The sequence below is a fragment of the Phalacrocorax aristotelis genome, chromosome 6, assembly GCF_949628215.1.
Source record: "Phalacrocorax aristotelis chromosome 6, bGulAri2.1, whole genome shotgun sequence".
Lineage (NCBI taxonomy): Eukaryota > Metazoa > Chordata > Aves > Suliformes > Phalacrocoracidae > Phalacrocorax > Phalacrocorax aristotelis.
The window spans coordinates 51,406,992-51,434,856 of NC_134281.1; the positions used below are offsets into that span (position 1 = coordinate 51,406,992).

The 27,865-nt window shown below is 44.8% G+C and overlaps 1 protein-coding gene across 8 annotated transcripts in view; it reads right to left on the bottom strand.

Annotated features, from left to right (window-relative positions):
• PTPRF (protein tyrosine phosphatase receptor type F) overlaps positions 1–27,865 on the bottom strand; it is a 394,797-nt gene that overhangs the window by 101,734 nt on the left and 265,198 nt on the right. For all 8 annotated transcript variants that reach the window (XM_075097853.1, XM_075097851.1, XM_075097854.1 and 5 more), the window contains one exon: positions 8,960–9,148. In XM_075097853.1, the coding sequence (XP_074953954.1) occupies positions 8,960–9,148 (189 nt within the window). The remainder of the gene's footprint in view (positions 1–8,959; positions 9,149–27,865) is intronic.

The following is a 27,865-nucleotide window of genomic DNA, read 5'->3' on the forward strand; positions in this document are numbered from 1 at the left end:
CTCGGCGTGCACGGCTGGGAGTTCAGAGCGCTCGGCTAGTTAGCATTCAATCTGTCATTTCATTTTAGGATTTGCAGTAGAAATAGGAGATGAAGCAATAGTTTAAGGAGCTTGTAACATCACAGCTGTCAATCTCCAGCGTTCCAAAGGGAGGAATGACAGATATATAAGCCCATTCATATCGAAATAAGGTTTGCAGTCTTTTTCCCTGACCCAGATTTGCTACAGAGACAACTTAATGCAAATACGCATCTAACAGCAATACACATTTACTCTAGAATCACTTAACAGGAGCTGAAAACATTAACCCCCAGCAACAGAACCAGTTCCAAAGAGTCAGCTTATTAACTTCCAGCAGTGATTCAGGGAAAAGGGGGAGGAAGAGGAGAAGGGGGAAAACTGAACGAATGAGGTCATGTTGATTTGTAGGTGGTAGTCATTCTGTCGAGAAATCCAGGGGTCAGTCAACAGGGGTAACCAAAATCACAAGAGAATTCAGAAGGGCCTTAGCATGTAACACTGCTTAACATGGAAAAGTTAATCTAAAGGGACAGCTTGGAGTGTTTAGGCTAGAAGAAACAACACTCCAACTGAAAGTCATTACTGGTGCACACAGGCTGTGAAAACTAGCCAGGGACTGTGCACACTGGGCTGTCAAACCAGGGGTGGGTTTAATTAATGAAGGCTTAAAGCAGCCAGATGTGCTTCTGATTCATCTATGTAAAACAAATCTGTGTGCTGCAAAGCAACATCAGCATGCCTGGCTCGGAAAGGGGGGTCTGGGGCAGTGGTTCTCCACTCTGCTGCCACATTAGAAGGTTAGCACACTTGAAAGGCAAACACGAGGAGCACAAACAAAGGTGCTCCTTATCCCAGAGCCAGATTTGCACAAACTTTCAAGAATTTATCTCCTTCTGATTAGAGTTTCATGCCCATCATCAGAGAAGAATCTGACTGTTCTCTTGTGAAAATGCTACCTCCTTACACTTACACCAAAACAATCCATTTAAACCCCCCGAGACACAAAACCTCAGAGACCACAACTGCGCGGGAAGTTCAGGGACTTGCAGGAGCTGCAGGAGACGTCAACCCTCCCGTGGCGGAGGCCAGGGACCATTTTCCAGTTTGCAAACTTTCCGTTGAATAACCCCCTTTCAACAGTGCAAAATCGCAATGGATGAGTCTACAAGAAATCACGCTAAAAACCAACCAAAATAAACACACTAGTGGGAGAGTGCAGATGAGCAAGAGTGCTGGCAGAGTTAGGGCTGAGAGTAAAAGCTGGAGATGAGAAACACCAGAGGAGAAGGGACAAGGCAGACAGGAGATGGAGTGACGTGACAACTGGAGGCACATTTCAGCATTCTTACCTCTGATCGGTGTACCACCTGGTGAGGTAATTTGAATGCAAATAAGATTAGAGAGAAGCATTAGTACAAAGAGGAAAGGAAAAAAATTATAACTAAAAAGCAGAAAGTTTTTCTAAAGCTAGAATTTGTATTAGCGTGACAGGAATAAACAAAAAGAAACTGATGTGCAATAAAAGTCAGAGTGACACTCTCAGGAGGTTAGTAAAGCTCATCGCTTCCAGGAGTGTAGCATCCAGCCCTGCATCTTGCCATTAAAGCCACCACCCTCATGAATGGGGGCCGAACTAAGCTGCCAAGGTGGCGCTGCTGGCTGGCCTCACCACCTGCATTCACCCACACCACTGTACAAGCAGCTGAGATGGAGGACACGTTGGGAACATGGTGCAGTGCCCCTTCATTCCTCATACAGAACAAGGGGGGGGCTGTCCCGGGGGCTGTGTGACCGTGAGTGTGCTGGGCAGGAGGGGTGGAAAGCGCATGGTTGCGGGCACTAGGTGCAATTTTGCTTTGAGGTTAGAATGACCAGTGGGACAAAATCTGCTTGCTTAAAGAAATGAAACTAAAGGAAGAGCGTAACAAATCAGTTTTGAGCCATTCTCTGCATTCGCATAACCCTTGCATCAGGTTCCCTCCGGCAAAGAAATTGGTGTCATGTAGAATTAAGTTTACATAGAGAAATACTTCGCAATGAAGTAGTTTCTGGTAATAATAACTATGGCACGCTAGCCAGACCTCTGACGTTCCTGCCTAATTTGGATGTTAGCTGGAGAAAGGAATCCCTACCCTCTTTATAAGGCACTGGAGATAATTTTACATGCTATAATGAAGAGTATCTTATAAGGAGGGATTCTCTGGGAGTGAGGTTAAGTTATCCTGTTGGAACGATCTATAAAGGTTTATTTTATGAGGTCAATGTGTTTAGCAAGTGGAGGATCCACTGGTCAGTGTCTTGAGTTCAGCGTACAATCAATAAAGAAGCATGATTGAAGGGGAGATGCTCCAGCTGGGCAAATTGGCAGGGAACCCTTCTAATCCCCACTTTTGTCCCCTTGGTCTTAATTTGCACATATGAAGGCTGTTAGTATAAGGGAGAGATTCATGCAGATCGAATCTGTAGGCAGTTCATGGTATGTGTTGGTTTTATGCAGATTTGTAGGATCTGAATACCAAGCACTTACCAAAGAAAACTGAGGAGTTTAAACAGACAGAAAAACAGGGTTAAACAGGACACAGTGTGTCAAATCATGTTCAGTGTATTGATTAATAAATACCAGTATGCATACAAGAGTGTCGTGTATCTCAGATTTACAGCTCATTCCATTATCCACAACAATGATCACCCAATGGGAAAGAAAGACAGAAAAGAATTTCTGTAAATACAAAGAAGGCATATTTTAAGCATGTTTAACTTGCCTCTTAAAAAGTAATTACAATATTTATACTTATTCTTTTTCTTCCCTAAATACCCTTCCTTTAGGCAGAGTCCTTTCTCTAAGCTGGAGAATTCAAACGACTCATTTTAGCATTTTCCTCTGCCAAGATGACATTACCCCATTTTAACTTTATGTCTGGTTATATTTTCTGACGCTTTCTATCCACAGATGACTGAAGCATCAGGAAAGATCTTGCAGTGACTGAAGTTGTGGGTAATCTCTCTCTTGTAATAATAAATCTGCTGCTTATTTATCTATCTTAGTAACTATTGCTACCCTTGACAGAACAGTTATACCCAGAGATACTGGCATGGAATAGCAGAGCCATGGAAAAAAAGGGTTATTTCTTTTTGCCTGTTTGGAAAGTTTGCCAAGGAATATTTTTGTTCTGTTTGGTCTAGGGCCTCCCCACTCCCGTCCCCACCCCGTCCCCTTCCACGATTCTCAGAGTTAAGAAAAGCATCACCACAGTGTGTCACTTCCCATGGGAACGGTGCAATGACTTTGAGCACAAGCCTGAGGGGCAGAAAACAACAGTACTTCCTTCTCTCTCATATGGCTGAAATAGGGTTTGTTGTTCTGCCCTAGAACTGAAAAGATTTGCAGCAAATCTTTAAATCTACTCACTGCAGAGGCTAAACCCTTTCTCTAATACACAATTGTCTACACAGAGCTCTAGGAGCAACTGTACACTTGAAGCAGACTCCCTAAAACTTAAGTGCGACCGGCTCGTTTTTCCTGCGTTAAATCCCAATCCTCCTGGCCTCTGAATGTAAGCCAACCCTTGTGGGAGCAGCACAGAGGCTTGCTGTATTTAGCACAGTGTTTGTTCTGGGTCTCTCTCACCTTTGCAAAGTTAAGACATTCACTCTTCACTCAGAGGACACCATTATGGAGAGTGCACAAGGCTTTTCTGTTGGACCTCAAATTTCCTCATCCAGAAGGAATAAAAGTTCCCATTTGCCCTTCACATCATATGACAGTGCACGTCCGGCTGTCGCCCTTTCAGGATGTCCCTCAAAGGGACCAAATCACAGCACACAGGCCACAGAGTGCCAACATAAGAGGGTCCATCAAGCGTTGGAGGTGCCATCACTTGAATGGTTACTGAGGCCAACTCGTGTCCTGTGGTGACCAGGCTGCTGTATGCAAAGGGCACCCCAGGATAAAACTTCAAACACAATTCCTTGTGTTTGAGAGGTTTGAAACACTCATATGGAAGAAAAGTTTATTTCCCCTTCATGATAATAGACACTGAATAACACCCCATACATTCACTTCTGTCAGGAGTAAATGCTGACCCTGATATCCTCTGCGTACTGGATGCGCACAACCAGGTGCCCAAAGCAAGGTAAAACATAGGATGATACACTTGAAAACCCCATGGGATTATTTGCATCAGTATTTTCCAGTGTGGAGGAGAGGCTCTACTGGAGAAGGGACTTCACTCTGCTGACACAAACCCACCCCAGACTTATCAACACATCACTTCCTTGTAGGAACTTAGACCACCAAGAAATCACTCCAAAGCAACATCACACAGAGAAACCAAGGGTCTTGCTGGCTGCAACTGGGCACTAGGGCAGTTAAACACTGAACCCCAGAGAACTCCAACTGTGCTTTTGGCTACTTCCTAACATAGTTTTAGGGAAACTACTTTCAGAAGTTAAAGTACTACAGAAAAGACTGGCTATTTGCCACCTGTTGCACCAGGGAGTCTGTGTGGATCCCATCACTGCTGTGTGCACCTCATACAGCAAGACTCAGATGTGCAGTATAGGTTCTTCCAGGACATAAAACTTCCGCTGTGAACTAGTTGGCCATGATATTGCTTCAGCCCTCATCCAGTCAGTCCTTCCTGAGAGAGCATCCATCCTTGTGTGGGTTTCCTGATCCTTTTGGATAATGCTCCCCAATCCCCATTCTTTTGGGCTGTCTCAAGTTGATGCCCATCTGATGTCTGGACTCAGTGCTGTTTCTTGCCAGGAGCTGAACGTCTTCTGCTGGGTACTGACTGCTGGCTATTACCAGTGAAGCAGGATATGGCCATCACTGCCATTTCACTCAGACAGACACCACCTCTTTTTGCAAGTGTGTCCTGTGTATGTTGGGTATTCCTTTTGTTTCGAAATAAGTAGTGCTTCTACCTACAGGATCAAGACTAAAATGAAAACGCTTGCTGGTGACTCCGAGAGCATAAATGCTGAAAGATGATCTGGTGAGCCAGATCCCACTGCTTCCTTGTTAGACGTGCCTATGCTTTTCCAGAGAGTGACCAAAGTCACCTGCAGAGCCCTCTCGGATACTTTACTTGCAGTTAATTGCCTGAAAGCCACACTAGGGTCTAGGGCACAGTTCCATAACTCAGTTCATTGATGGTGATTAAAAGAGAATGACACTTGTTGTAAGACCAAGTTCTTTACTAGATGAAAGATGACAATGCTCCCTGAATTTCTGGAGTTTCCTTTCATGGCAAAGTTACCTGTATGTTAACATTCAGGACAGTTATTTACTCTAATTTGACATTTTGTTAATAAGTTTTCTGAAGAGCAAGGTGGAAGAGGGATTTTTTAACTACAAAAACTCACTGGAAGCATTCAAGAGCTTTGAGAGTCTGAATACCATCATGCTTTGAAGTCTTCAGGAGCCTGTGACCCAAGAATCTTTACAGAAGAACTGTGAAGCCTTAGTTCAATCTGATCCATATTGAGAGAGTTTCTGTCACACCATCAACAAATTTTAAAACATGGTTAGAGATGTAGCACTGACCCTTGCTGCCAGAGCTCATACGTACATCACCTGCAATACTACAATGTCTGGACAGTTTTAAAATAAGTTCAGCCAAACAGGTTTTAAATGAGTTAACATGCTGGGTGGGTTCCCAGCCCAGAGCTGGCCTTAGATCCTGTGTCAGTGACTGAGAGGCAATGACTGAAGCTATGCACCCGGGTGGGGAGAACAGGGAGTTGTCCTGAGTCACTGCATTTGCAGAAAAGCAGCCTCTCCACAAGAGGTGGGAAGTATTAGTAAGATGAGCAAGGGAGAATTTTGCTACAATCAGCGTTAGTCACAGACCTTGCTTTTGCCTTGATCTGTGATAATGGAGATGAAAACCTGTATTGTGTTCTCATCTCTAGAGCAATTAGCTCAAACCGTACTGGCAAAACTACCCAACAGCTGGACTTAAAGAAGAACTAAGCATTACACTGGAGGAAAGGTCTATGTATGGGGGAGCAAGGGGAAAAAAGCCCTCTAAATGTAAAGAATTATGCTAACTGTCAGAAGGTTTAATGAGAAAAATAAATATAAACACATATAGATGCAATTAGTAAATGAGGGATGGTAGGATACAGGGCAGATTTATAAACTCTGTATTTGCCCCTAACAAAGACACCAGTCCTCTGGGGTTAAAAGAGCCTAATGTGATGGCTTGGTTGTCTTAAACCACAAACTCTCTAGTACCTTGACAGAAGATTAACAGACCTCTAGAAACTGATGTTCAGAGCTCCCTTTGGCACATGATCTGACTGCAGTTCAAAGACCTGCCTGAAGCCCCCCAGAGCACTGTCAGCCCATGTAACTGAGTGTAAGAAGAGAGCACCTTTTCCAGGCATGCTGCTTCTTCACCTCTAGCTACTTATTCAACACTAGGAGCCTGAAGAAATGAAATCATGCCTCAACCCCCGCTCTAAGTCAGGCTCCGAAGCTGCTGTGACCTTTTTGACCTATATTTAGTACATCTGAATAATAATACATTATGTACTCACTGAAGGTCGGACACTATATATATGCAATACTGGGCTCACACCGTGCTATAGCAATTTTAACTATATTACATCTGTCTAGGTTTTATTGGGTTTTAATTAAATGAAATTAAATGAGCGTATATTTAGATTGAGATAGTATAAACTGACATTCATGCAGATATGCCAGGCTGGCTGTAAGATATGATCTTAATGGAGCAGAGTCTTTGCAAACTATTAAACTCTGCCGTATAATGAGGTACCTATTTAAATACTCTTTTCTCTGAAAAACAACTCTGCCCCACTACGGTGTCGTGCTGGAGAGGTCAATTAGCACCTTGCAGAATGGATCAGAGACTGCCCAACCCATCACATTGCTCACACAGGGTAACTGCAGTCAGGTAAGGGGGACTCAGGCACTTCAAAGCACAGGCCCTACTTTATATCAACTACAAATATAGGTAAAAGCCACAAATGCGAGCAGGGGTTGAATCTCTGGCCCAGGGGAAGCAGTAAACTTCTTGCTCTCCACTCATGCCAAGGTGGAGCAGAGCCTTAGTGAATCTTGGCATCGTATCACCAGGTCCTTGAAAATAAAACTTCACTCGTATTTGGAAGTCTCTTGCATGAACTGTGGAAACCTCCCTTACTGCATTAGAGAGCTAATCAATTTCTTTTGCGAGTCTGAGGATGTGTGCTGCTCATTGATTTCTAAAAGGTTCCCTTGACACCTCCCTTGGTAATTACTGTGTCTTCAGCAAGCAGCCAGCTCTAGAGTCTGAATCCCAGGTGAAATATTCAATTGAGATGTTGCTCAAGAACAGCGAATAGGAAGCAAAACTTGGACACAGTGACAGGGTTTACTAGTTTGTTTTTAAACTTTCTATCTCACTAAACTTGTGAAGCAGCTGGTAAAGAGGCAGTGAAGTGCCTGCGAAAAGGAGGCTGGAGAATGTACAGCAAGTGCATCAGGAGCTGCCTTGCTGCTCATTTATGGCAATTTCTGATGCTGATTTAGTCAGCTACGAAGTGAAACACATCCATGTGCACTTTCCTATTGCTGCTTCCTAAAGCTGCTTCCTAAAGCTTCTCAGAATAATTAACAAGTGTGATATTTTATTTCAGCACAAACAGATCAAGATTAAACCATGTTGTGGGGGAGATAAGCTAAAGGTCACTGGGAAATTTCATAAGCTATAAATGCATTAGTATAATTAGCGCTCACTGGTACATCAAGGTGGGATCAGGAGTGTCAGGCTGGGTTCTATTTTTGATGAGAGTGATGTCTCATTACCCACTCCCCCAAGTACAAGCCTACTTCTTATCATCCAAGCATCAACAGATTTATGCAGAGGGCTCCTGCTATGGGGAGATGTGTCAAGATGCTCACCTTGCCAGGAGGAAGATGGTGTTGCCCTGGCAGCAGCATTCATAACAAATGGCTTTTGAGTGTCCAGAGATGCATCGTGGCCAGGCAAGGCAGTCTGCCTCTTATTTAAGTGTGAGACCTTTCTAGACCAGAGTTGTTCCAGCTCTGTCCCTTCTGTACTTCCCGTAGGATACCGTGGGCTTTCTCCCCCGCCCCAGAGTAAAGCTGCTGTGTAGCACTGTCGTGCATTGTTAAATAGTCACTGCAATCCCTGCTGGGGACCTGCGCTTCATCAGTGAATAAAGCAATGTTTTACTTTCCTTAATTCTCTAATGGGCCTTACGGTCCTGGGAGACCGATCAGTGCAGCGGAAAAACAAGAACTCCTCGCTAAAATGAGTGCATTCTTAGCCACCCACAAGAACTAACCGTCTGAATTTCAAAAGCTAGCATTTGGCGTATCAAACAAAAAAATCAAAAAGAAATGGTATGTTTCAAAACTGTGTCCACCTTCCTTTGAAATCCATAGAATTGCTGCTTCTTAGATTTTTCTTTATTCTTGTGGTGTCACATAGCAAGAATAATAAAGATCTCAGCAGAGAGCAGAGGACTGTCTTGCAGTCTATGTAAGGAGTGAAGTAGTATGTGACCACTGATTATAAAATCTCAGCCAGTATCTTGTTGTCCTGATTTGCACTGTGCTCCTATTAAAAGTATCTGAGACCTGTTGAGTTGGTAGTGAAATGTCTGAGCCTACCAAGGATTTGGGGCAATGTCAAGACGGTCTACCGAAGAAGGAATCCAGGTGATGTTCCAAAAGGCACGTCCACTCTAATGTCTCCTTTTACAAGCCACGATATCCTGCCAGAGAGGATCAGCTCCAAAAACTGTTTTTATATTGTAAAAGAAACAAGCTCAAATCAAATTGACATCTGGGTTTAGAATTGCATTTCAGCATTTCAGGGAAATAATAATAGCAGCAAGTAAAGAGAAAAGGGAGGAAGAGTGAGGAGTTAGGGAAGGCTTACTTGCTTTGCTACCTTACCCGAGCGGAGCTGCTTGATTCGCCCATTGCTAGTTGCAGTGTCGACAGGCAGGAAGTCCTTGAACCAGGAGATTTCAGGATCAGGGTTACCGCTGGCAGCACAGAGCATTGTGGCTGTGCGGGCCTTTTCCACCACCTTCAGCTGCGGGCCCATGTCAATGGTCGGGAAGCCAGCTGGGAGGTGGTCTTCTGCAAGAAAAAAGAACATACAAGGTTAAAGAGAGATGCTTGGCCATAGCAATGGGATATGGTTGTAATGACAGCAGTGCTGTCGTGCAGCATCTGTGCCTCTGCTGGAAAACAGCAGCCTGACTTCCCTACTGAGAAAGCTTTCAAGCCCTTAAAGCACATTAGGCTCTATAATGAGCATTCATTACACCAATAGAAGCTTCCACTAAATTTAACTCCGTTTAAATCAATTGCCTTGGGAAACGTCCCTAATTTTCATTGATACGTAAGCTCCATCTATTGTTGTTAATAATTCAGTAAAAGCAGGTATTTGCCTTTTTGTGGGAGGACTGAGTTGAAGATAACAGACAAGCACAAAGCCAAATAGTTTGAGGCATCTTGCAGCTAAACAATAAAACCCCTTAGAATGGTCCAGAGAGGCACACTTTCTCTTTTTTTGACTAGGAGCATTCTGTCACACTGGTAGGATAGACTGTAAATCTCTTCCTCATGCCCCCAACTCTGATTCAGAAGGCTTTTAGAAACTAATGAATGTAAAGCTAATGAGCCACACTCTGCTTACGAGCCACCTCAACAGACTGTGCTGTGGCAAGCTCCCGGTGCATTTTCCAGGTTGCAGAGAGCAACAGAGGTGCGTGAGAAATGGCCAGTGCATGCTCTGGCATGTCTTGCTGAAATACCATAAAACAAAGGACCCCCATAACTGCTAAAACCATTCATACAGCAAGTACGACAAGAGTTAATTGGGTTTGCTGCTGCAGAGCACGCTCAGGTAGGCTGGGTGGAATACATTAGGCAGCCTTCACTGATAAGCCAAGGCATGCTCCAACATCGTCATTCAATAGCAGCTGCAGAACAGAGCTCATTTACTCATTCTGTGGCAAGATGTACTGTACTCTGCTAAGCCTGAACTACAATCAAAAGGACATACTTTTGCAGAAAAAAAGAACTTGAAGAACATTAAGAAGCTTTTAAAGCACCAGAAACTCAATTATTTTCAGTATGTTTCTTTTTTCCTGTTTTAAGGGAACTTAAGCAAACCTTGTTCTTTGGCAAATTCAACTCTGCAAGGCTCCCAGCTCACTGCAGTGTTTAAACAAACAAGACCTCAGCATCTTCCTAAGTCCCACAGGAATCTGAACTTGCTGCAATCTGATTTTTCCTGCTCTCATCACAGATCTGGAACTGTACCCCTCACTCCTGACAGGCAGGTACCAGCAATTGGCCACCTCAGGTACTCCCTTCTACCTGTACTGCCACACCTGCAGCACAAACACGGCCTGTGGTGGCTAATCTTGCATATTTCTCTCTAAGATCTCAGGAGAATTCCCAAGACCCTTGACTTGTTTGCAGATCAAGACTCTCTACCACATGGCAACATCTGCTGTAAGCAAAACAATGCCCTGGAATATTGTTTTTTTTTGTTTAAATGATAAAGGCTATGAAGCATCCAAGGTTTTCTAAAGGAAAAAAAAACAATTCCTATGCTTATTAAAAGCACAAACCATATTTTGTATCCCATACTGGCCTCCCTAGAAACCTCTCTCATCATGAGCAAACATAAATGGGATATTTTTTTTAAATGAAAGATAAACCGAAAGCTACTTCTTTTTTAATTTGCTCTTCATTGATTTTCAAAGACAAAAGGTGCATAGAGCTTAACTGGATGACACCAGAGCTAGCATTCAATAACAAGCAACAGGAACACTCAATACTGAGCAACCACAATGCATACTCCTACATGGCTGAAAAGAACAAAAAGAAGGGTACACACGGAAGTACAGCATGGTATAGATTGAAAAGCAAGGGAAGATACATAGAAAAAGCAGTAAGCAATGACATTCCCTTGGATCAAGGCCAAGTTTGCCTAAAGTGTAGCACCTTGCTATTTACAGTATTGAAAGCAGATGTTTACTCTGGAGAGCCTGAAACCCTGAAGTGATCTAATCACCATGATTACCATTGACAATCTTTTCTGGTTTGTTCAAGATTTTACAAAGAATGCACTGAGCTAAGTATCACCCAGTTAACTTTGTCCAAAGTCCGTATGGAGGCTTAGCACACAGCTAAAAGCAAATCTGAAACCAGCATTTGTGCAAGAAATCTCTTCCCATCTGCAATGATCCATCATCGCTCACAGAAATGAGAGATCAGAAAATCCTTCACAGCGTCTGATACACAGTTACGCGAGCAGCCTGCTGCACTGGAGGTGACCGTTCAATCAAAAGTAGCAGTTTGTGATGAGCCACAGACCAGCAGAAATTACATGATCTAACCTTGACTTCACTGGGTACAACAGAGACACACTGATTACAAAGACCTGGCAGCAAGGCTACCTCTGCTATACTAGAAATCTCAGGTGAAGCCTTTTCTGGACTCCAAATAGATGTACAGTGCTGCTCCTGTACTATGTACCCCCTGCAAGGCCAAGCCATTATGGAGCCCGATGGGAGTGCTGGGCACTTAACACCTGGACAGAGGGCACAGGTGACCACAACGTGATGAGCCTCAGCCCCCAGACCCAGTGCTGAGCTGGATACAGACAGGCATGGGCAGGTGTGCAAGGCTCATGTGGTGCACAGTCTCTTCCCTCTTAACTGCATGCAAGCCCCAAAACTATAGTGGCAAATGACAGAAGTAGAGAAGCGGTGCATTCTGTGTAGTCAGAGCCACAGCAGATTCCCTGGGCTAGAACTGGTACCAGTACAGCCCAGTTCCCATGCATGCCTGGGGATTGAAACCTGCCTCTTTGCTATGGCCACACCACCACCAAAACTTCAGCAAGCAGCACTGGCATGCCTGCATCTACAAAAACACACAGGCAGCAAGGACTTCTTTGATCCCCTGTCAATCAAATGTAGAGGCAACACCAGTATTTAAGAGCAGCGGTTTGCTGTGATGAGATGCCAGGAGAAATTTGACAGCTGGTCTCTGATGGCACCTCAGACACAGGGAGGCTGGGGTTCACCTGCTATTATTTCTGCAGTAGCTCTAGGGGACCTGCACAGGGCCAAGGTTCCAGTGTCTGGGGCTCAAGCTCAAGGGGAGGACGAACACTTTCTCTGGAGGTGGTCCACGGGCCTCAGGTGGCTGTGCCATCATGAACGGCGGACCTCAACTACTGCAGTTCCTCCCCTGGTGGCTCTGGCAGCCCTCTTGAGCCCTCCTGGAAAAGACTGGCTGTGTAGAAAACCTGAGCTGGTCACACCACAGAGCACAGCCCGGCACAAGCCCACACCTGCCCTGTCAGCAATGCTCACGTAGAGATAACGGGGCTTTGTTCCAGCCTAGCTTGGTGTTGCTGGCTTCCCTGGGACAACGAGGGATGTCTCTGTGTTCAAACACTACAGGTGAAGATAGGAGTTCAGAGCTGTTCTTGCCTTGCCTTCCCCTCCAGCAATAGTCTAATCTAGGTCTAATTATGAGGCTCAGTCATGCCTCGGCTCCTTTCAGCCCTCGCTAGCTGTACTAACTTGTCTGCACACGGAGCTCGTCAGTAATAGCTATCCTATTCATGCCAATATATGGATACCCTTATTCTAGAAAATGAGTCTGTCAGCACTTGGTTTTATTCAAGGATAGCTAGTGTGCTCTTAATACACATTAAAACAGGCTATGAATCTGCTTTCAAGTACAGGCTATCTAACACAGTTTTTCTTTCTGGGTTTCAGATACTTTCAGAAGTGGTATATCTCAGGTAGGCATTAGCTTAGAGCAAGCAAAATCTAGGCACAAGGAGGATTTTTTTGGGGCATTGCAAGCTCTAATTGCCTCCATGGACTACAGCAGCAGATGCAAGAATGACAGGAGAGCAGGAAGAGAAGAGAGAAGCAGGAGGAAAGGAGAAAGAAACAGTGAGAGAAAAAAAAAAGAGTGGATTTTGCAATTACAAATTGAAACTCGGAAAAATCCATGACCAGGCTGAGGTCTTGCTAGCAGCAGTCACCAAGGAGCCAGGAATGTCCCTCTGGCATCTAGCATGACAGCATGTGCAGAGGATATCTCATGCTCACTTGACAGCTCCCTTTGCTAATCTCCTTTCTGAGGTGACAGAAATCTAACCCCCCTTCTCTTACAGCTCTTTTGTGCCACACATTTCACATCTTTAAGGGAAAAGCTAAGGTAAGAAGCCTTTCCCACAGCCCCAAAACAGAGCTGAGGCCTCCTTTAGAGGAGCTGCAATTACGTAGCTCGTTCACCAGCTCCCCAGAAAACTACCTTTCTTGAGGATGCTGCTGCGAGACACACAGCCCTTGGGGCATCCTTATTTTCTGTATCACTCCAAATATCAAATGATGATAAGGGACAGAGAGGCAACTGCAATTTATGTCTTATGAGAAGCACGGATCAGCTCCAGCATGAAACAGTATGTGGATAACAGCTGCTTACAGAAAAGGCGTGCAAAGGAGTCTGCGGTGAGCACAGCTGTTGATGGCCGAATCCTGCTGGATCACCCCCAGGATTTTGCTCAAAACTTGTATCTCTCACAGAACAGAGAAGTTGGAGAGGTCAGATATCAGGTTCCTACTAGCACAAACCCTGTACAGCACTCACTGGTCTTATAGCCCCGCAACTGTGTTTTGGAGGTAATATAATGACTTGGCACCTGTAAAATCTTTCTCCTACCACTGTGAACTTCCTTTGTGTCAATGTTGGAAATGGTATTTTAGAAATGATAGTGCAAACTGTAAACACGTTTATGGGAGTTATTTGTCATATTCCTCTTCCTATAAAAGCCAGGTCTGCTTAGTATCATGAGTCCAATTGTTCAGACTGCTGAGGGAGAGAAAAAAAATGATAACCAATAGAATTTGGAAATAGCAAAAAGTAGCTTCAATACGTTATAGCTATAGCTGTAAGGTTAAATGTCTTACAGTCTATCAAAACCATTGCCCCAGTGAAAGGGGTGTTCTCAACTCATTTCAAGTGAGATATTGGGCCTTATCCCCTCACAGGACTGGAAACAGCTTATCTGGGCCACTGGCTCCTGCCAGCCTGCGTCAGCTGAGGAACTTTCAGCCCAACATCAATTTTAGGGGCTCAGTAGGGATGATTAAAACACAAAGCTGCTTTGTTTTCAATTCTGCCAGCTATCTGAACCCACTCAGGAGTGTGCAGTGCTATGGACAAGCCAGGGAATGGATTGAGGGCAGAGAGATCTCTGATAAATGCATTTGACTGCGGTCAGTATTGCACAGGAGCAGGATACACATATCAAAAGCTATTTCACATGCTCCTTACCCATTCAGTTGGGCAGGCTGGGATCTCCCACAGTTCAAGTCACCAGGGCTGAACTGAGCCTGGTAAGAGGTAGCGGTTTGATGCAATAGAACACAGGGTGTTGCAGGGGTAACCCTTGTCTACTGATGGGCTTGTATTTGATGGATCAATTGAATTACTTTACAAATTTTACAAGCTTCCAAATCTCCCTTTGAGACACTAAAATGCATTAGAGAATGCAGTATTATCAGTGCAAGGAAGATAGCCTGGGTAGTCGGCAATATTAACTAACGAAAGATCCAAGCCAGTAAGATTGTAAGCACACCACAATCCAGGACATCTGTTTGCTGAATAAACACTCCTAATTCCTTCAGCACAGGTTACACAGCGTGGCTATTCAATTACCACAAGACAATCAAAAGCAGTCGAGCAATCCAGCGGCGGCCCAGAAGAACGGCATCATTTTACACGATAAGAAAACCCTGACACCACTCTGTTCAGGTTCAACTGAAGTTGCACAAAGGGCATTTTATCAGCCATTTTGAGGCAATGCTCTCTTCTTGCATCCTTCTTACAAAAGCCTCCTAAGAAGATCACCAGAAATATTATCCAAATTTGTGGTCTCCAGAGGCTGCCCAGTGTCAGGCTTCCGCCTGTGCGGGGAGTGGTGGGAGAAGGAGTGCGCTTGTGCACACTCACTGGAGCCAAGTCTCATGCAGGCTAATGAATGCCCCGTCGACATTGGCACCGCCTTGTAGTTGCCTAAGGAAAAGGTGGGGCAGTGAAACCAACCCGTTTCAAAGGCAGCGAAGTCTTAATTACTGGGTTAGCAAGTATAAAACAGTTTCAGGCAGGCAGAAAATACACACAGTCATCTATTGATGACAAGGCTTTTAATGACAAATCTGCCTGTTTTGTATGACATCACGCCAACGTGACATGCTGAAGCCGCCTGCCGAAAATGGGGAGAAGGGCGCAGATGAATGGGTGGGTGTGGAAACGAGCTCCAGAAGGACTTCTCTGTGTCATGGTGTAACCACATGAATTACTGCACAAGAGCTTACAGTAAACAAAGTATTTGCTATCTCTTAGAAAGATCACAGCGGCAGCAGCAGCAAAACAGTTCACAAAAGAAAGAATCTGAGTCAGTCCAAAACAAAGAAAGTACTGTAAGGAAAATTCAAGAAAATACGAGACTAGACACGGCAGAAGGGGATAAACTGTCAGGCAGATTCCTGCCCTGGGGGTTCATGGCGTGGGAGCTCACAGGACCTGCTCATTCTAGAGGTTATGAGTCTATAAAACACCCGATGGAGACAGCATTACCCTTCAATTGCCAGGTGGCTGCTGCTAACATTGTCATTTCATGGCTGGACAGCAATTAGCTCCATTTACAAGCCACGGATACCTTCTCAGTAGCACAGCTGGCCATTCCCAAGCACCTGTTTATCTCAGAGGGGAGCAGGACGGCTTTGCAGAGAGGCAGGTGCTCCCAAGAGCAAGACACAGCAGCACCTCCCAAATGCCTGAACACCAAGTCCCAGCGCTGCTTCTCACCATGCTCCCACATGTGTGGCAGTAAGGTAATGCACTGCACAACATGTCACCTCCCGGGGGCTGAGCACCCTGCATTTGCTGTGCACTGGCACCCAGTGCTCCCTCCCACCTACGGTGCAACCTTGGTTCCCCAGGCCCGAGGGGGCACTGCATCCCAATGGGATGAAACAAATTGTTTCTCCCAGCCCTTAGAGATGCTGTTATCATCCAAATGACCCTTCTTCTGGCCTCATGATGCCTCTCAACATGCCCAGGACAAAAGGTGGTGCCACAGATGCAGGGCCAGCCCTCCATGAGGAAATACATCCTCCTTCCCTCTTTCAGAAGTACTGTAGCATGACACTACCAAAGCCCTCCAGGACACACCTGACATAGCCACTTGTCAGCTGTAGCTACCTCTAAGCTTCTCACGGCATAGCTAATCCAGTCTAGCTTCAGGCTGGGACACAGAAAGGAGCCAAAGCTCTGGAGGCAACAGCCGTCACTCTCCAGCATAGCTGTCCCCTAAGCATAGCCCAAGGGAAGGTGTGAGAGAGGTCCCTCTGCGGAGAAAGTACACTTCACTACTACGGCCTCGTGCTCCTCTGATCCAGGGTGTTCACAGACACTGCAAGATCTGCTGGGATGACTAAGTCTAGCCACAGCTTCAGTAGTGAACAGGCTATTCCTCTCTGTCCTTCAGACAACAGCTTTGTGACCTGTGCTTGACAGAGGGTGACAGAAAGATGATTAACAGCTGCTGATGCTGACTCAGAGCAGACCAGAAGTAAGTATTCAGTCACAAGCTTGGGCAAATTAAACGTTTGCACCTACGACCCACTGTTTCAGTTCTTTGTTTAGGGATCTTCCCAAGTAATAATGACTTCTGCTCAGTATATGTTAGCTGTGGAGCCTGCTGTCAGCCAGGACACCTCAACCCATCCTGTAAGAAAACAATTATTCACACCTTTATCAGATTAGATTGCAACAGTCTGAGACAGCATTTATTAAATCCCTACTACCACATCATTCTTCAGTCACCCTGGCTACCTCTTCTTTCTTTCCATCATGGTTTTCTTGCAATGACAGTCACATTTGCAGTCTTGGTTCTAAACTCAAGTTTTTTCCAAGACTTAGGCCCAATATACCTAAAAGGGCTAAAAAACTTGAGAAAAAAGATTATAGCAGAAGCTTATCTGCTCAGGCTAAACAAGCTCTGTGCCATAGGGCAGAGCATTTCCAAGCTGATGGCAGAGGTAAGAACCACCCTAGACCTCCTGCTCCAAATCCAAGCCCACTATACTACCATGAATGCAGAGCAATATCCACAGGCAACTCAAAGCCAAAGACACATCAAAACAAGCATTTTCCTGAGAGACCGGAGAAACTAGTCGCTCATGTTCATGAAGTACTGAAAAGGGCTTAGATTGTATGGCACTGAAAGTCATTTAAGGGTTCAGAGTATAGCACAGCAAGAAATGTCAAGAATGTGGGTGAGGAAGAGCTTACACACAAGTAAAACAGATCGTATCTGCAAGATTCCTTGCCAGAGCAAACAACCCTTTTTTAACCCTTTTTATTTCCTCCCCCAAAATTACAGCATAATTTCAAGTAGGTAAAAATAGAGTGTTGTGGGTCATATCCAACAGCTGATAAATAAGCCTAGACACTTTCAACAACTATTACTTACAAAAAACCTCATCAGCTGGAAGTATGCATTGAAAAAAACTCACAGAAGTTCTTTAAACAGAATGAATTCAGAAAGGTTTTGCAGCCAGCTATTAAGACTCTGTAGTAAAGGAACAGTAAAAGACGACCATGCTGTGCTTTCAGGCAGGACTGTGCCATTTGTTGGTACCAACTGTTGAATACAACTGCCTGTAGAACTGTTTTCAAACCATGGTTTCTTTTTAATATTTTATACTGAGAAATACAACATAACTATTGCCACTGCACGTTTCCTCGTGACAGAATACATAAACACACTCCCACTAAAACATACCCAAAACTTCAATCTTCTCAGAGAAAAGCGTGGAAATAGCTCTTACTTGTATTCCAAGTCATTTATTAATCCTCTGCATTTTCCATACTACTTCACCTGCACTGATGTGATATGCTATTAGCATAGACATTTTCATTTTTAAGATGTGCAATCAATAATGCATTTCCATATGCCATTAAATACAACGTGTGGTTAAATTAATGGAGCATTTGACTTTTGATCCATGTACGTTTGGTTGCAGTTCAGTGCAGGAAAAAATGCACAAGAACTGAGTTAATCTGACGGCAGAGCTCTCCCACGCTTTCTAACATCAAGTTTCAGATTAAAGTGAAGCATTCCTGCTGCCACTCAGCTGGAATACTAAATCTGTTCATTTCCACTTCACAGGCCAGAATGCAAGATTTTCGGTCACTTAAACTCCTACTGAAAGAGCTAGATCGTGCTAAAAATCTGATTTCTATTTAGCTCCTGCAGCCTGTCTGCATCATTGCCAATCCAGTGGCTTCTCCTCCTGTTGGGGAACATCACAGCCTGTCAAAGCAACGATGGTCAGTGACTCTCAAGCAAAAACTTTAAGATTAGGGATGGGAAAAAGCTGTACGTTTTGACAGAATACCCTGCTGAAAAAGGTCTTCTTTTCTAGCAATTGTTCCAACATGGAAAATGAAAATAAGTGCTTTTCCTTGCTTTTAAACTACTGAAAAAGGAAGGTATTCAGAAAACATGGAAGAACAATGACTGTTGACCTTTTAAGGACAATCACTGTGCTATGACTTGAGAAAGAAAAAGAACTCCCTCTTGTCTGTCTTCCACCCTCCACAAAACCCCCGAACAAAAACTCTTGAGAACATTCTAAATATTCTGGAAATATTAGCTTGCAAATTGAAATTTAAGCTTGTACTGGGGAGGAGCTAGAGAGTCATTAAAGAAAGCACAAACATGCTCCAGTTCTGGTGTTCACAAATTGCCAGTGCTTCAAAAGGGAAACAAAGAACCCCACCCCCCCACCCCTGCCAGAAGAACACCCTTTCAAAACCATCTTTTCTCTCTGATCTCAAAGCCTAAACTGAAACTTGAAGGCAACCTCCAAAATCGCCAAGCTATGCGATGGAGTGGCTCTGAGATATGCTGGGAGAATCTGAATCCCAAAGCTAGCAATCAAGGCATGTGGGTGTGGGAAAGGAGGAGAAACACAATTCTTACAAAAACAGGGCTCCTCTGCAATAAGCAACAAATAAACAAGCTGGAAGGCACCAGCCCTGGTCCTCAACAGCCTGCTCTGCCCTCCACCTCCCTGTATTGCCCCTTCCATCACCCAATGCCTTTTCACCAGCACCATCCTTTCCTGCCACTCTCAATAAATTTTCATGCATGTGGCTCCATCTGCTATCTCCTTAATGGTAGCGACCTGTGTTTTGAGCAAATGCTCAGAAACTGTATCAAAATATTCTTAAGAAGTTAGCAAAACTAGTACACAGAACCAGCCCCAGTAAAGACCAATACAGCAAACCACAAAATAAATTTATAGTCCAAGGCATTATTTCTTTATAGTATTCAAAAAGAAAATAAACCTTAAGAAAATATTCATGTATTGACATCAGGTACCTCTGTGAAAGTCTCTCACACATATTTTCGCAGAGAAATTATATTTTCAAGTGAAACAATAAAATGTGAAGTTTCTACGCACTTGTTCTATTACAGCCAGCTCAGGCATAGAGGGTCTGCAGGCATGGAAATCACTCGAGAATTTTAAGAAGGGCTTTAATTTAATCTGAGCTTCAGACAGATCAGTGATTTGGCAAATCACTGCTTTCCATTCAAAAGTTTTAAAACACACTATCACAGAAAACATCTTGAGATACTGGGTAACTAACTTGGTGGGGAAGTGACTTTTTATAAAGGGGAGAAGCACAGCAAGACAGGGACAGAAATATTCTCTTACTATGAATTTCATGTCTTATATTAAGCCATCACTTTCTAGAAGATCCATTAATTGCACTGGCTCCAACATCACTTTAGATGGAGACTCTGATTACCTTAACAGTCTTTCAGAGATCATATGAAGTAGAAAGGCCCCCAGTAAAAGACCCATAGCAAGCCAAGGGCTATATGCAAATACAAATAAGATATTGTTGCCAGAGAAGTGATGTTTTTTAATGCCGGAATGATGTAATTGATCAGAGTTTAACAGAGGACATACTCTTCTTTTTACAGATAGCAAGTGTTGCAGAGGCTCAATATCCTATTTACTGCTTTGCCACAACACCCATCTTTTCAGAAAGATGTGCAATAAAAGGACTTGCTGACAATTTCAGCCAAGGCTTTAAACAAATCCCCAGTGCAGGCCCTCATGAATTAAAGAGCATGCAACAGATAAATGGAAAGCTGGCAGTGAAACCACATCAAGGCCAAGTGGGTAAAAAAAGGCACCTCTTGGCTCCTGTGGTACTCATCTTAATATAAACCAAATGCAGGAGATCAGCTGTTCAAGGAAAATGCATTCTCTAACATTAGACTTATTTGCTGTTAGTCAAAGGTTCATTTTATCAAATGACCACTACAGAAATTTTAGGTTTCACCACCCCTCTTCCCTGGCATGTGAAGAGGGCTGCAGAGCTCGGTGGCATAGGACTCCTCCTTCCCAGACAGAAGGTTGTATTTTCCTTAAACATGGCCCCTACCTTTTCCCCCAAAACATTATATCTACCATATGCAGACCGAGAAACCTAAACAGACACCTGGATTTGGCAAGCTTCACCTCATTATGCTGGAAAATTAACTTAAGGAAAGCTTTAAAAGGATTTTTCCCCTCTTCAAAACAGAGAATAGTTGGCCTTGAAGTTTTAAAGACAATCTGCTATTTTCCCACTGCAGTGCAATTCCAGGTTTCTTTTAGGAAGATCCCTGCACTAGATCCACACAGTAGTGGTTGGGAAGAGCAGTCTCCACAGTAGCTGTTGAGGTTTCCTTATTTCTTTTCCTTTTTCAAATGGGAAATCTCAGAAAAGGGGGGAAAAAAGCTAGCCCTGTGGACTTCCCAGGACCTTCTCATGCAATAAAATCAAGGTGCAGGATAAACAGAATTGAGAACAGCTACAAGGGGACGTCATGCTCTTGCCCTGCGTGTGCTTTGTTTCATTCCCGACTGACTGGCAGGCAGCATTCGACAGACAGGGGCTAAAGCACCATGAGGTTGCAGGTCTTAGAAAGCAATTACAGGGGAATTGAGTGCATGAATTGGTTTGTATTCCTTCCTCTGAACCACCTTCTGCCCCTCACATATACACATGGCTACACGTGCTCCTTGCAGCCCTGTTTTGGTGTTTCAATGCAAGATACACACAGCCTGGCTCGCAAGAGGAGGTTGCTCCTACAGGACTCTCAAGGCCCACCTCTTCCTAAAACCCTCAGATGCTCACACTGAGAGCTTTACAACAAGGGTGATGTTACTGTGTTTTCCATTTCCCGGTGCGTAGAGTGGCCAGCCCTGCCGTGGGATGTGACACCTTCACCCTGCTCCGTAGGTACGTGCAGGGGTGGCTGGCCGGCCGTGGCGAGCAGTCCCGCATACTTTCCCACGTTGTCAGCACAGAGGTGTTGCATTTCAAGCCACGTGGTCACAGTACGTGCCTTTGCTGCTGCTGCCAACTGAGGAAACCGCTGCCGACTCTTTCTCTAACCCAGCTCAGGTTAGACCAGATTTTCCAGTATAGATAACAATTGCACTATTTACATTTCATACACATACAGGGAAGACATCCTGGCTTTGCTTGGAGCAGATGTCTTAGAAGGAGGCTCAAAGACTAAAAAGCATGTAAAAGCCACAGCACTCTCTCTGACCTGCTCCAGCACGGCCCAGGTGATGTTGTTTGCGCAGACTGCCCAAGCAGCTGACATGCACTGAGCTGCTCACTGCAAGGTGTCAGAAAAGATAAAGCAATACCATGGTTTGATTTACTGCCAGGCAAACACTGGCTGGTAGTGACCACGCACGGAGAGGTCAGGCAGCACTGTCCTTTATTAGCATGTCAACGATAGCTGCACTAACCCGCTCACAGATTAGACTCCCAAAGTTGGAAACGTGAGCATGCTTGGGTATAACTAATTGGAAATACGCTCTGAATTCCTAATAAACACAGTTATGGTCCCTGGGATTTATGCCAAATTAAAGACAATTAATTCTCCTCTCTTGATTATTACATACCTTAATAGCTCTGTCCTTGAGTCAGTTCTATCCTTGATGTGCAGAGCCCTTTAGCTCAGTCTCTAAAATTTGATGTGCATGAAAAGTGGTTAATAAGAAAGTTCTGAATCAAATCCGAGTTACCGTATCAAAATCTCTCATGTTTTACAACAGTGAAAAAACAATTGGATTCAAAATCTACTTCAGATCCTAGATTATAAAGGCATTTGCTGCATAGCCTCTGCACTCTAGTCTTCAGAGGCCTTAAACAATTCCACGTTTCCATTTAAGATGTTCTTTTTAAAATATCACATGGCAGCATATACAGATAATCAGGATTGTTTTCATTAAATTATTTCAGTGAAGTTCACTGGCTTTATTTGATATACAAAAGACTATTTAACCTTCTCCCCAGATACTCTACTGATGTAATTACAAGCAAGAGACAAGGCACGTCTCTCCCAGCCGCAACCACTAACAGGAAGGAAAACTTTCTGCTGTGCAGAGGCTGCTGTCTTTCCTAGAGGATGTAAGAGGCAGGTATCTCCTTGCAGATAAGAATACTGCGAATCTTTATTTCCCCAGCTCAGTATAGAGCGTCCAGGCTGCTGCTGTCAGGACAATTCAGCTAGAGGAAATGTTGGTTTGTGTTTAAGGTAACACAACTGCTGGCACTCCTGTTGTAGGCTTCCTTACCGCACAAAGTAAACAAGACCGCATGTCCCTTTTCAGACCATCAACAGCAAACCCTGCAGCAGGGGAAGCTCTCCTGAGGCTCTGAAGACATCGCTGTGATTTTCAGAGTTGATGGGGGCTCCAAGCACAAGCGCACCTGGGATGCAAGAGAACACACTTGCCAAGGACAGATGTGGAATTGGCTGAATCTCAGCTGTTCACTTTACTGAGCTGACAACGAACGCAAAATGCCAGGAGGAGACACCCTGCACAACGAGTCTCTGATGTTGGAGATGACCACGGGGGCCTCAGAGTCCTTGGGAAAACATCATCTTTCCTTCCAGACAGGGGTTTTTAGACCCGTGACCTGCCTGAGGGAAGACAAAGTAGGTCCCCATCCTATCTGTGAAAACCAACACAGTCCCAGTCTTCTCCAGATGGCACTCAGTCTCCTCGTGACCAGCCCCGTGTCTCAGCAGCTGGAGGAAGATATTAGGGGTCTCTCTAGGACACAGAAATCACAGGGAAACCACAGACCCATGCAGTCTGAGCTGCCTGCTCCCAAGGCTCGCGCACCGCAGACAAGGCTCTCTGGCAGACAGTCGGCTGTTTGGATTTTCACTGCATCTCTCCCACAGCAGACCTGAGGCAGATCTCTGCAGAGCCCATACAGAGGAAATCATTCCCCATGACAAAGGAGGAGGGGAATGTCTGAAACAAAGCCATGAATGTTGCCATGTGAGAGCTGAAAATCCAAGTTTCATACTGCCTGCTGAGTCCTTGACCTAAGGCTAATATGACTCTCCAAAGCATTTCACTCCCTAGGTTTCTTTCCCTTCTCTCTTTCTGCTGAACTCTGCTCAGCGACATACCTGATTCCAAGCCTTGAGACAGAAGGGTGCATCCTAAAAGAATGGAGACACTGGAAGAAGTTGGGGAGAGGAAATCTCTATGGTAATGTGAGGCAGGGAGAGCAAGAAAGCTCCCCCTCAACTTGTGGCTCACAAACAACCCTGGTCTGCTACAGAACAGCAAACAAACACAAGTTCCCACACATGCAAGCAGCAAGCAAAACAGCATAAATGATGCAAGTGAAAACACAATTTTTATTTGGTACCATGAGGCAACACTAGACTGGAGAGTCTACATATTTTTTTTCAGAGAGGTCAGAGAGACCTTGGATTAAAACACCTGAGAAACCCTGGTTTGGGAAACAGGGCCCTACCAGCCTGTGAAGCTGGGCTGCCACATGCATGAGCTTTGGACCCAGACCATGGCACACTGAGAACAAAGGCAAAAGGTTGGTTCTCCCCAGCAAACTACCTGCAAAGAGAATAACAGCATCATCTTACATTTACACTGAGAATAGAAATTAAATTAGCAAGTAGATTTTGATCATGAAGTGACCTTTAAAAATGATTGAGAGAAGAAAACATTAGCCACCGTTATTTGCTCTGATACGGATCCCTCCTGAAGGTGCAAAATATTATTGCTAATTTTATCTCACGTTTTCAAACTGCTTTTAAGAACTTAAGATGATTCTTATTTTCTCATTTTTTTCATAGACAAGCTTTGCTGTCTTCTTTTTTTCATATAAGCACAAATTGGGAAAAGTACTGTAGCTGAACTTAAAAGAACTGGACAATTTTATGATGTTTAATAACATTTGTAGCTATAAAGGCTAAAAACACTAAGGGTAATGAAATCTCATGCTCTGACGCTTAAGGTATTCCCTTCCTCTTGTCCCGCATGCTGAACCATGGAAATAGTTCATGTCAGTATGGGAAGGAGAAACCACGTTCTCCTTGGAGACACGCACAGGGGCTGGCTACAGCTGGAGGTCAGGGTCACAGTGGCCAGACTCACGGCAAACTGCTATGCCCTGCAATCTCTTCTCACTCAACTGTATTTATGACCACCATCAACATACTAACAATTGCAGCATTTGTCGCACAAATCTTTACGAGTTTTCCAAACGAAAGTGGGCTTTCCTTCCTTTCTGGCTTAAGCAGGGTAATGGAAAGATTGCCAGAAATTGCACCTGGTTTATGGCTTCAACAACCACATTTTCTTTTGGCGCTCTCATCATACCTTGCTGCTTCCTCACTTACATAAAACTGCAGATTATGCAGAATTCATGTCTGCCTTATGACAAGCTCTTTTAAAAGTCAATACTACTTAGAATCTGCTTTGACCTTGCATTTAGACAGACAAAATACCATATACGACTCCATCCTGAACACAAACTCCCTTTATTCACACGTCAAGACAGACAAGGGTTTTGACGGCTAATGCCTTCTCTTTGCATGCAAGGCCAGATTTGCCTAAAACCCAAATTAGGGCAGGCTTGCACTTCCAAAATTCAGTAACCTCTTATGGTAGCCACCTCGTTTTAAAAAGAAAAACCCTAACTGTTGACACAGTGTGATCATTGAGCTGTAAACCATGAACAATTTGTTAGTATCATGTCTAAGCTATTTTATCCTTGTGAAGGTTTCAGACATTGGATGACCCTCAGCCACTTATACTTTTGCCTTTCATATCTGATATTTTAAGTAGTTAAGCCTGAACTATCTACCATGTTATAAGGGATGCCACAGAGAACAAGGTGGCAGTGGGATTGTACCAGATGATCACAGAATCACACAGAATCACAGGTTGGAAGGGACCTCAGGGATCATCAAGTCCAGCCTTTCTAGGAAGAGCAGCAGTCCTTTCTAGGAAGTCCAGTAGTCCTTTACGAAGCTTAGAACATCACAACACAGAAGACCTGAAGTTCCAGCAGTTTTTCCACTTCCCATACACCCAGTTTCAATCCACTGTTATTCCACTGCCTAAATGCATCTAGCCCAAATCTCTTCACCCCACTGGCCCTATGTCTCTCTCCATAATCCAGTTTTGTTGGGAATGGTGGTGTGGTTCACCTTTGTCAGCCTGCCCTTCAGGAACACACTCTTGCTTTCTGAAACAAACCTGCTCTGAAGGACAGTATTTCATCTGGTTTTACCCCTTTCCAGACCAGTCTTTCCAGCTATTTATCCACGTAGGTAACATCATCTACATCAAACACCAGCAGCATGTAATGGAGAAAAGCATAAAAAATATTGTCCGGTCCCAACCATCTGCCTGTAAAACTCGGTATTCCTACAACTGGCTCTCTCATGACTGTATTTTAGTCAACAAAAGACTGAAATCTCATACATCGTCACTACCTTAACTGGCAGGCAACACAAAGTTCCCACATCTGTGCACAAGAAGCAGGGAGCAGCCCACAGGGATGTGGGGTCTCCTTCCCTTCAGCTGTTCAACTGGCCCCACAGCTGTGGGGATGGAGAGCTGCCATGTCCCCATCTGCCAGTTTCAGGAGGGGATGGAGCCCTTCGGTGGAGTGCAGGAGAACAGTTTTTTATAGCACCTGGAACTAAGCAGGGGTGTAAAGAAAAGTACGAGCAGGCAGGGAGAAATTAATTGTGTTTGAGGGTTTGGGGACATCCTAGGAGCAGAAAGCGAGCTCCACAGCTCGCAGGGGTCAGGCATGTCCCCGAGCATCTCCCAGCTGCAGTGAAAAGATCTGCTGTTCCTGGCATGGAGCTGAGAGATGGCAAACACTGCTCTGAGTGTTTTGAGCAGGTTGCAACAGGCTGTGGCTCTGGTGGGACAGGTTTGTCAGCACTGCCTGACCTGCCTTCGCTGACAGGTACCCGCAGGCTGATCTCCTGAACAGGTGGAGGTGCTGAGGTCTGGGCAAGTGAGCTGGTCCCCCGCATGCCCCGGGGCTGAGGAGATCAGCAAAGCCAACCAGCTGCAGCATGCCATGACCACGAGGCTGATGGCACTTTGTCTTCCCTGGATTTGTGTTAGAATTGGACTAAGTGAGCTGATCAGCTGAATGATGAGCACAATTTGTCAAACTGACCTGCAAAGCGTGCCCTGTCCCCCCTTGCCGTGGTGTGGAGGTGCCACAGCCTCTCTTCGCAAGGAGTGTGCTGCAATCCCGTCTGCTGCTGCTTTATGAAGAGCTTCTCATAAACTTGCCCATTTGCAAGCCGCATGCAGCACAAGGCATCGCTGCAAACTCATAATTAAATTCATTACTCCATACAATTTTAAGCCATTCTTCAAATAATTACAGTAATTTGATAAGCAGAAATCACATAAACCTGCTGCAGTTTTATCTCTCCCATTTGCTGTCTGAAGGAAAATGTGTGAGTAATTAGTCGGATGATAACAGTCCGGGTTATGCAAGCAAAACAAAATTAATATGATCCTTACTCAAAAAAATTTAAAATGAAACGAAACCAATGACACCTGAGGCAGCGTGGGGTGGGAGCGAGGGGAAAGGCAACAGCCAAAGGGAGCGCACGGAAGGCGAAGCTGTGCTGGCCCCAAGCCTGCTGCGGAGGCAGGATGCTCCCGGGAGCAGGCGACCTGCAGCTATTGCTCCTCTCTCCCGGGAAAGTCACGTCAGGTAACCTTGGTAACTCCCAGGCTCTGCGAAGGCAAGGGAGGCGGGAGGAGAAAGCTTCCTGCAATATTCACGGGACCATGACAGAACATTCATTAGCGCTCTAATGTCAGGAGGAATCAGCAGCCTGCGCAGCCGTGCCGCCCCACTCTGCTTCTCACCTTGTGTATGAGGTTCCTGACCTTTCCTGCTACGAAGCGGGCAAGTCGGCAAACTGCAGCTCGTGGCGCGCTGAAGCAAGGGGAGGAAATAGCAATGAAAAATTCACACCTGCTGGCTTCTCCGGCGAGCTCAAACTTGGGAATCGAGAACTGGGGAATGAACAACATGCACCGTCTCTTGCAGGCCCTGGCTGTCCATTGGGCTCAACCTGCCTTGCAGGCTGCTGAGGAGCCTCCAAGCAGATGCAAATCCCCCGCAGGCATGAATGCCACAAATGCCAGGGTACCCACTGCGGATGTGACCCCAAGGACTGCGTCAGCACCCCACTCTGCAGTAGGGGCCAAATGGAGATACAAAGAGGTGGAACTGGAGGCTGTGCATATGTTGTGATTAGCACAGACCCCAACTCCCTGAGCGCCTTGCGTCCTGCTCCATCCATCGACCACAAATTCAGAGGCAAAGATGGCAGAAGTC